The sequence below is a fragment of the Solea senegalensis genome, linkage group LG20, assembly GCF_019176455.1.
Source record: "Solea senegalensis isolate Sse05_10M linkage group LG20, IFAPA_SoseM_1, whole genome shotgun sequence".
In the NCBI taxonomy this organism is placed as follows: domain Eukaryota; kingdom Metazoa; phylum Chordata; class Actinopteri; order Pleuronectiformes; family Soleidae; genus Solea; species Solea senegalensis.
Genome location: NC_058039.1, coordinates 16406861 through 16417697, shown reverse-complemented (window position 1 = coordinate 16417697; position 10837 = coordinate 16406861). Strand labels below are relative to the sequence as shown.

At 44.2% G+C, this 10837-nt stretch overlaps 1 protein-coding gene across 1 annotated transcript; it reads left to right on the top strand.

Annotated features, from left to right (window-relative positions):
- Positions 1-70: 70 nt before the first annotated feature.
- On the top strand, positions 71-10593 carry LOC122786823 (NUAK family SNF1-like kinase 1). Its single transcript, XM_044053320.1, has 6 exons — positions 71-215; positions 3867-4018; positions 5128-5193; positions 5289-5408; positions 6956-7088; positions 7435-10593. Exons 1-6 carry the CDS (start codon positions 71-73, stop codon positions 8517-8519), a joined length of 1701 nt encoding a protein of 566 aa, XP_043909255.1. The 3' UTR covers positions 8520-10593.
- The last annotated feature ends 244 nt before the right edge of the window (positions 10594-10837 follow it).

Here is a 10837-nt window from a genome sequence, read left to right as displayed (position 1 = left end):
AATGTAGTCACATATGAGTTAGCTGTCTGCTACTTTTAAATATAGATTTTGTTTTGCTTCTCCGTTCAAAATGTCTTCTTCTACCTTTTCCCAGGTGGCTATCAAGTCCATCCGGAAGGAAAAGATCAAGGATGAGCAGGACATGGTTCATATTCGCCGAGAGATTGAGATCATGTCATCCCTCCGTCACCCGCACATCATCTCTATATATGAGGGTAAGGATTTGCTATGTGTTGGCCTTTACAGTATATGCATACTTATGACAAATTGCACACCGTTGTTTGACTGGAACATGCGTAAAACACACTTGTCCCTCAGCTCATCAAACACCCGTGGCTAAGCCGCAGAATTGTCATGTTATGACATGCAGATGGCATAATGAGAACTAGACTGCAGTTCTGGGATGTTTTTCGTCTTCTCTGATGGCTATGAATACGTGTGTATGCATGCACGTGTGCACGTGTTTGATGAAAGTCTTTATGTATTATCGAGATGGTATTCTAAGGGATTGCCTCTCCCACATCTGAGAGGTCTCTTCCCTTGTCTCCCGTGGTCTTGATCTCAGGGCCAGACATCTGCTGATACTTAGGGACAACTGCAGCTGGGAAGCAGCCTGTAGTGTGTGTGTGTGTGTGTGTGTGTGTGTGTGTGTGTGTGTGTGTGTGTGTGTGAGGTGTGTGTGTGTGTGTGTGTGTGTGTGTGTGTGTGTGTGTAGCAAGGGAGATACTGGATTGACCCCAGTCACCCAGGCCTGCACCCTGCCTGACTCTGGTCCAGTGCTGTGCGTAGGCCTTAAGCTCTCCCTGGAGTAACATCAAGGTATCTCTACCTCAGGAAGCAACTTTCTGAATGTCAAAGCCTTCAAGTCAGGGATAAACAGCTGTTCTTTTTTTCTGTATGAGGCCTTTTGAATGACCTTATCTGTACTAAAAGAAAACATTGATTGTAAAGGCCGAACAATTCCTAACAAACCTTTTGAAAATATTGCCTGCAATTGATTGTTTTATAATAGAGTCTGGACCTATGTGTATGCAATTAATGTCACAAGGTGCAGCAGTGTGAGTCAGTTTCATATGATTTTGTTGCTCGTGACTATTTTTATGCCAACATGTCAACAGAGCAACATTTTCAATGCCCTTTTCAGGGAGCTGCCCCCAGCACAAAAACCCAGCTGGTTGTGTGCTGCTGCCCAAACTGGCTCACCCACTGTTCAGCCTTTGTTCAGTTTCAAAGTCCCCTGGTCATTATCAGCAAAGTGTACATGCGACAAAGATCGCTATTTGTCTTGGGAATGTGCCAGTAATCAGCTGGAGGGCTGAAGTGCAGTTAGGTTGTATTTATTTTTTAGGAGAATGATTAAAAGCTCATTCAGCTGTATAAACTCTGAAGAGCCTGTATGGTGTTATATGTGCGCTGCTGTCCTTTATAAACGGCATCATTCCACCAACATACTCAACCAGACTCATCGCTCTCAGACTTTGGTGTTTCTTCTCAAACCCGGCGTTTACTGTTGTGGCCTGGCCACCGCCCAGCCTTGCCTTAGAGATGTATAGGAGGCTCCGAGATTTGTGTATCTGACAACACCCTCTTCAACAGCCCCTGCTAACTGACTTGTGTGAAGCAAAGCTGAACCAGATGTGTGTGTGAAGATAGATTTTTACCACTCCCTCACATTCTGCATCCATCAGCATGCTGTGTGGGGCTTTTAAAGGCAGATTTTGCTCTTCGCTCCTCAGTAACAGCTACATATATACCCCCTCCCAAAAAACAAAGCAAATAGTCAACCCCAAAGAATGCAGTTCACGTACAAATTAATTCAGCTAAATAAAACAATACTTGTATGTCTATGTTCTTAGAGACAGATGCTTGAAACAGAACCCAAGCCTCACAATTCAAAAACGAGTGAAATGAATAGGTGTACATTTCCATGAGGGATAGATGAAAAGATTGATAACACTCGCGTATCTTTACCGTAAATATGATGTGTGCAGCTTGTTAGCCTAGCTGAACTCGTCGGACGTGTAAGCCTTCATAAACACAGTTGACAGTGCATATTTACCAAACTGATATGAGACTGGTATCAATCGTTTCATCTAACCGTTGGCAAGAAGAGAAGCATTTCCTCAAGAGCTAAACTATTCCTTTTTTGCGAGAGGAAAGGAGAATGAGAAGAACGTATAAACTTAGAAAAGACATAAAACCACTCACCCTGCTGTGAATAAAGAGGTAGTTTTTTATTGCGCTCATTATGCTACATTCTCTAAAGGTGAGATAGTCCGAGAAGATCTTTTGTGATGGTGGCCACGTTCAGGAAATGAGACATTTTATTATTTCAGCATTAAGATACAAAGAATGTGTACTGGTAAAAAAAACAACAACAATAACAACAAACCATTGCTTATTCAGTATTCTCTGTAACATTTCTCTTTTGGTTTCTTGCCTGCTTCCAAGGCAAACATGCAATACCAGTCCATCATCAGTGCAGAGAAGAGGACAATAGGTGCTAATTAGTCACATGTGAGGGCCTGACCTGTGAACAAAGCCTAATGAGTGACAGCAAGGCTGTAGTGGTGACTGTTGTACCCAACGGGCTGTAACAAACCCACATTATGTAAGCCAGGTAATTACTTCAACACAAGAGGTCAAGGGTAAATGGGAGTGCGAGCCGAGAACTGACTCTCCAAGCACAATCCCACTATGGATTGCTGCACATGCCACCCCAGGTCACCACTGTGTCCACCAATCAGAGGGCTGCATCCATGCTGCCCTCCCGAGCGCTTGGGTAATATCCCGTCTGTTATTTCTCAGGCAGCCAGACAGTCACAATCAGGGAGCATCACTATCACTCAGCCACTGTGTGTTTTTGTAGAGGATTATATCTTTAAAAGGAACCTGGAAAAGGGGGGGAGTGAGGAAAGTAGTGTGACAAACTGTGAAGGTGCTCACTCAAGGGTGCAGAAAGCAGAGGCCCTCACCTCGGTGACCCTGCTGTGTGGGAAAATCAGCCCACACAATGCAGAGCAACATGGCTGACTGTGTAGTTGTCATCTCCCCCCTCTGTCTCTGTCTCTCTCTCCCCCTCCTTCTCTCTCTGCCTAACTATTTTCATTCCCCTCATGCCAAGCCGCTGGGAGAAAAATAAGCTGCCAAAATGAAATTATACACTAGATGACTAAATACTGACACAAAATGATGTGTTTGAGCTGCAGTTGGATTGAAATGCACTACAGTAATACAACTGTAGTTGCAGTATTTTCCCTTGTCATTGGATGTGTAAGAAGTCAATGTTCTTTTCAAATGATACTAAGATGGAAGAACAAGATAATGCCTTGTTTTCCATTATTATTCATGCATGGGAATAAATACATTCATTCACTGTAGAATTTTAGTAATAATCAGTTCAAATGGACACATTGTGGTGGTTTGGAAGGTGAGAGAAATGTGGCAAACAAGATGCAAAACTAGTGTTTAATAAAGGCATTGCTAGATGCTGTGGTGGATCCTATGTGGCGCTAACTCTTTCTGTCCTCATCCTGTTCCCTGCTCTGTCTCTGTTTTTACTGGTTTGCACTTGCTCTGGTCTCCGAGGAGTGCGCTTGATTGAGTTAACAGTTCCTCCCGGCAATGGTTTGTCGGAGCTAAACACATGATGTGGTGGGGTTTGGGTGATGTAACCCTGGGAGAAGAGCGTAGGTGCAATGTGCTCCTATGGAGTTTGGATTCCTGCTCCAAAAACAAAATAAAAGAAGGACATTCACTTGTGATTTTAATGTGCTAGAATGACCATGGAATGACTCTCCCACCTCCTACTGTTATTTTCATGAGAGTAGATTATAGTGGACTCACATATTCTTCTAATTTTTCAGTGTTTGAGAACAAGGACAAGATTGTGATCGTTATGGAGTATGCCAGCAAGGGCGAGCTGTATGACTACATCAGTGAGCGCAGGCGCCTAAGTGAGCGAGAGACGCGACATTTCTTCAGGCAGATAGTCTCCGCCGTACACCACTGCCACAAGGTGAGAAAAACCAAACCATACCGTACAGACAAAAACACGCACATCAAGTCTCTGTTATCCCTCCCTCACTTTCACATCCAGACTTTGTTTTCCAGGCTCATTGTTACATTAACCATGCGCCTCCGCTGTCATACAGCCAATTAATTTGCAGGACCTACTCAGTATGCTTTTCTTGGCATGCTGGTGTTAGGGAGTCATCTGTTTCTGTGTGAGGATGGCACACAGTCGAGTTTTATTCATGCTTTCCCTCTGATGTACATCATAATGCTCCAAGCAAGCCTTAATCTTGGCCTCATCTGTTTACACGTTGATGGATGCCCCAAGATACCCCCAAAGCTTTCCCCCAGAGATATAGCTCCAAGCACACCTATGTCAACCCTTGTTCCACACCTCATTAACCCCCCCCATCAAAGCCCCAAGGTCCCAGTGCTTGTTAGGATGGGCTCCCCTCTTGTCATACTCTTCCCAGCTGCAGATAGAGATGATGTCATGCTCCTCAGATAGGAGAGTCCCAGACAGCCACAGAGGATGAATCATCACTACCATGCCCAGCCTCCCGTCGGGTGGGGTGATGTGAGTCACTGACACAACAAGAGAGAAGCTACATCTCTTCTTTGTATCTACCGATCAAGGTCATGTGTGCATGAGCTCTGAGCCCGGCAGTAACCAATGGGAGATTCCAATCAGAGTGCAACCTTGGGGGTGACGTCAGTCCTCCACATTTGAGTTGGGTTCTGACTGTCTGCATACCACATGTTAATGCCAAAGTTTTTTTTAAACCCATGCGTTAACAACTTAGCCGTTTATTTAATCCAAAGAGCATAATTCATACAGGGCGATAATTACATGCTACGGTTTTTGCAACACATGTGAGTTCATGTAAAAAAAAAAAAACAGAGCAGATGTCAGCATAAAGACCCCAGAAGGGAGAAGACCAATTAAAGAGTACTAGACCAACAGGCTGCCTTGATTTCTCCCGAGAGCCACAACTTAACACTGCCACAGTAAATCATCTCTCAATACAAAGGACTACAACTTGGATGTATCTCTCATGAATAATATATTGACACATCAGTCATGGGCTTCGTTTTTGTCTCTTTGTCTTTCAGAATGGAGTGGTGCACAGGGATCTTAAACTGGAAAATGTGCTACTGGATGAAAACTGTAATATTAAGGTTCGTCCCTGATCTGTAATAGGTTGCCATTAGACTAAAATACCTTAAAATAGTATGAGAGATGAACTGAAATTCAAACGTACCTGTTTTCACAGATTGCTGACTTTGGGCTGTCAAACCTCTACCATAAGGACAAGCTGCTGCAAACCTTCTGTGGCAGCCCACTCTACGCTTCACCAGAGATTGTCAATGGGCGACCGTACCGTGGTCCAGAGGTGAGACCCAAAGAGTGACAGTGATTCACTCTGTAGCTGTTGTTGTTGTGTGTGTGTCTGTGAACTTTAATTCCATGAACCCATCATCATCATTATTGACATGAACCTTCTGTATCAGGGAGCTTTTGTAGCTTTTATCATTGTTATCTAATTTTTAATATCAGTATCACATAGACCGTACAGAGAGTGGTGGGTATGCTTTGTATTTTGCCTCTTTGATGGGATTACAGTTAGTTTCCAGTCAAAGGGAGGTGTCTGCAGCAAATCTTCAGTGGGTCAGCTCAGAAACTCTCAGCATCCCTCCCTAGTCCGCCCCTTCCTACAATGTCTGACTCCTTTCAAGTGAGGAATTGGAGGATAGCTGTTTCTCACATTTTTTTCAGCTTGATGGGATGGAATTGAGCTCCATGGCCCCAAAGAGGCACTCATGGTCAAAGTCAAATACTTATGTGAAAATGTTTCTCCTCAAAACCACTTTTCTGGCAATTCCAAAGTCATTCTGGAGGGCGTTGTCTCCATAATGGCATCAGTTCCCCAAAACAAAGCAGCAGCGCGGAAAAAATGTTGCATTTTTAGATATTCAAGTCAAACCGTTCAATTTAGCATAATTCACTATAATTTACTTAAGAGTGCTAAAAACTACAGCAGTTTGATTGCAATCGAAATTACAGAACCTATTTGGGGTGAGGCCGCAAATTACAGCAAACACAGGCAACAAAAATAGAACACAACAAAAGTATGTGCCCTGTCTTGCTCTCAGGAATTGGCCAAAGGCAGCGGGAAAGTGAAACATTCTTGATGCAGCCTCAGAGGAAGTACACCAGCTCCTAAAGTGGTCCACATCTGATTTCTGATTTCCTCTTCTTCTTCTTGACTTTGTCTGAACGATTTAGCTACTGCCTTCAGAGGCACATTCCACTGGACGTCTCACCCCATCCATTTACTGCAGTCAACACACGCACACTTTACGTTTCCTTCTCTGACTCACACACACTCTTGACATGGGTCATCTGGTGATGACTGAACGGCATCCTGTCTCCAGTTAGTCCTTACGTGGCTTCACGACTCTGCCCTCTCTGCTGCACTCATTGCCCTCTCCTCACTTCCACCGTTTGCCTCAGTGGCTTTTTGCACCTCACCAAGCCCTACACACAAAGTCCCACGCAGTTGCTTACTTAAAAAGCCTCAGTGCAATTTGACTGGTGGTCGGAAAAGTACATACTTCTGCCTGACAGAGCAAGTTTAGAATATCTGTGTGAAAATGAGATATTTCCCACCAGAGAGCTTGTCATTATGTCTTTGAGGGGCAAGACGGAGAAGCATCCTTCGCAAAGATGTTATTGCATAATTTTAGGAAAGGGTAAACATACAATTCAGAGATGCAGTCACTTCACAGTAAAATATTTGACTTCAATTGATTTTCACATAAAACAGGAAAAGGGATGGTTTTATTGCAAAACTCCAGGTCTGATAAACCTCAGCGTGACTTTCGCATGTGACTCAATTAACTAGCGTGTGACTGTTTTTTTGTTTTTTTTTTACACTAGGTGGACAGCTGGGCTCTGGGGGTGCTGTTGTACACCCTGGTTTATGGGACCATGCCATTCGATGGGGGAGACCACAAGAACCTCATTCGCCAGATTAGCAATGGCGATTACAAAGAGCCCACTCAGTCCTCAGGTACTGCAGGAACATTTTTCTATATTTTGTTATAAGGAAACACCTGGTCTTACTATTCAGTTCTGAATGCTATTAAATTGCCAGACAGAAGTGAGAATGTGTGTTGCGTTATTTTCTCAAGGTTGCATAAATGTTTTAGTTAGACTTAAGAAAAAAAAAACACTAAAAGCCTCAGCATTATGAAAAAACATATTTTTTTACATACTGGATAATCCTCATTTATGTATTTTTTAAATGAAAATCCATATCATTATGGATCCATATCACGATTTAGCTTTAAAGCATATATTTAATATCAAGTATTGTGTAGTATGATAAAGTTTGTTCTCGTGGTGTTTCTTGAAAGATGCCCGTGGACTGATCCGCTGGATGCTGATGGTGAACCCTGAGCGCCGGGCCACAGTGGAGGACATAGCCAATCACTGGTGGGTGAACTGGGGCTGGAAGAACAGTGTGTGTGACTGTGAGACCCAACGCGACCATGGAGGCTCACCCATGCTGGCTCGCTTCATCGACTGGCAGAACCGCACTGAGCCACGTGGTTCTGGAGCCAAAGCCGCAGCCATGCCTCCACTGCTGCGCCAGAGGCCCAAAAAGTCCAAGAAGGAAAATGTTGAGGCAGGACAGACCCACTGTGGAGCAGAGGACAAGCCAGGTCTGAAGAGGCCCAAGGGGATCCTGAAAACCAGGGTTACTGAGGAGCAGCAGACTGCCTGTTTGGAGGAGGTGGAGTTGGGTCAGATGGCACTGCCGCAACAAGTTGATGGGGGAGAGGAGGCCTCAAGTCCAGATCGTGAGGAAGAGGAGCCAACTCTGGGAGGAGGCTCACCAGCTAAGATGGTGCCATCTCTACCCAAGAAAGGCATCTTGAAGAACAATCAACAGCGGGAATCAGGGTACTACTCCTCACCAGAGCGTAGTGAGTCCTCCGAGCTTTTAGGGGGGGCCAGTATGTCTCTATTAGCCACCTCCCCACCCAAGAGAATGATGGGGAGAAAAGGCATCTTGAAGCGAAACGGCAAATACTCCACCTACAGCGGGCCACCCTCAGCAGAGGCAGTGGCTGGAGTTCTTCCTCCATCAACTGACTCAGGTCTGTCTCGCAGTCAGAGTCGACCTTCCAGTATAGTTGGGGAGGACAGCTCCGTTCTGTCCCTGTCACCAATCTCCCTTGGCGGCGCTGAGTGGCATTCCTCCACCCCCCACCTCCGCCCAAACATCAGGGCTTGTGTCTCAGCTGAAAACCTGCTGCAGCTTGCCAACTTCAAGGGTTTCCAGGCAGCTCCACCACTCCAGGGATCCAAGCTCAGCCGTGGCCCCAAAATGAAAGGCTCCCCAGGGGACAATGGCAGCTTCTCCTTGCTGGGCGACCTTGAGGACATGACTCAGGTGTACCAGCAAGCCCTGGACATCAGCAACAACCTCACCTAACAGATGGGTGGCAGAGAGAGAGAGAGAGAGAGGGAGCAAGAGAGAGATAAGCAGAGGAGATTAAACCTGACGGTGTGTGTGTTTGTGTGTGCTGATGTATATGGGTGGCAGCAACGACCAGTGTATTACTGGGAAACACCCTTTTTTTTAGAAGTTATGACTTCAAATGAGACTGAATTGATGGGTATAAGATGTATATCTACGCACACACATGCACACACAGATGTAAACACTTAGGTGCACTTCTTTGGTCAGAGGAAATTCAGTTTTGTGAACAGGAGAGAGAAGGAGCTGGCATGAGAGAATGCCACCCAGTCTGCTCTCTCGGCCCGCCCATAGACATTGCTGTGTTCAACATGTTTACATATTCAGCAAGAAGGCGAGTTAGAATCACAAATGCAGCAAACCAGGAACTGGTTGGCTCTCCCTGTACTCCACCCAGTTTGAGTTTGAGTTTACAAAAGCACCTTAAAACTCACACAGAGCACACGCTTTTGTGATCTTTACTTCCTTTAAAAACAAACAAACCAGGGTCTTGTTCCAAAAATAACTGATATAGCTGATTATTTATTAATTTTATTAATTTGTTTGTAGCTTTTACTTTTAATTGCAAAACTGGTGGGCGCTGGCTGTTACTGGAAGAGTCTAAAGCTCCTTGTCTCCAACTCTTTGAGTGGAACTGACATATATAATTATGTTGCTCAATTATGAGAAACAACATATATATATATATATATATATATATATATATATATATATATACTCTGCGTATATAACTATGTTGGTGCATGTAAAACACATAGACAGTTATACCTTCATAAAAGTGTATGTCCTATATATATGTATGATTCTATGGAATATGTAGGAAGTGCCTTTTTTGAATCATGATAACAATTATGTATGTCATTTCCTTAAAAGTGGAGGAAAAAGCCAGGCTGACCTGTCACCAGTTTTTTGTTTTGTTTTTCTTTTCTTCTGTTGTTTATGAATGTGGAGACACCCAGGGCCTTCACTGCACAGCTGACTAGCTTTACTTATTTTGGGGTTCAAAGGTCAATGTGAAACAGTTGAGATCAAACGGTCTCGTGCCCCCCTCTCCAGCTCCTTCCACAAGTGGAGTCTTGCACACGGACACTTCAGTGTCTACACAGGCAGCCTCAGAACAGCCTCCGCTGTGGTCTTTGTCAGCATCTAAGCCCATAGTTTGGTTTGGCTTGGTTGAACACAGATTCACTGGCATCAGCAGCACAGGTCTGCAGGGACTCTCATCAAGTGGGACAGTCAGTGACGGGAGATGTCGCAGACACCATCTCACTGTCCTGGAATGTGCCTGGTTCTTTTAAATTTCTTGTAATTTCATAAATAGGCTCTTAGCTGGAAGACATCTTTTACCAGTGTGTTTTTGTTTTCCAGCGTTGGACGGGTTAATATTTTACCCTTAAAAAGAGCTTTGTCAGGTGGTTTGTTTTGGCCGGCTGATGACACAGCAAATTCCTCAGACAAATAATGCTAGAGACATGTTGGTGCTAGAGATCCCTATCGGCCTCAGCCCGACTCAGCACAGGTGGGACCGTCGGTCCATGCTGAGCTCTCCAGCTGTGTATACTTGTCCATTATTCCAACCAAGCACAATTAGCCTGCTATTGTTTTCGTTTGTGTGTAACTAGAGAGGCAGCGCGTAGAGATTTATAGCTAGAGGGGAAAAGAAAAGTGTGAAGAGAAGAATGTGAAAGAGTGATGCACGGAGCAGTGTTGAGATTGGAGATGAATTTCCTGAGAAACACAGGAAATGTCAAGGAGTCAGACTTGTTTTTGGAGGGAAGTGTACTGTAGATTTGTGAAAGTAAAGTAAGTGAGTAGAAAGGGTAGATGGAAAGTTTTTTGTTTTATACCAAAGATGTGTTGAAACTTTGACTGGATTCAGGGGAATTAGTAGGTCATGGACTAATGAGAGCCCTTAGGATTTTTCTTTGACATGGGAACCTCCCACTGGTGAATGTAATCGTCCCTGCATTGGCTTTGAGACGCTGGAGGCTGTTGATGTTGAGGGTCGGTGTGTGACTCATGTTTTTTTTTTTTTATGGCATTAGAAAAGTGTGTTTTTTTTTTATGGCATTAGAAAAGTGTGTTACTTTTCAACAGCAGCAAAAAGAAAAGTGGTAAAACGATGACTGACATCATCCAAAATATCAATGACGTGGATGGAAAACCATGCAGTAGATGACCCCAAGGGACGAAGATCACATGTTGAATGTTTTCAGAGGTCGTGTGAGGGAATGGTCCTGGGTACTGATTTAAATGAAAAATCCGCTGCGCAT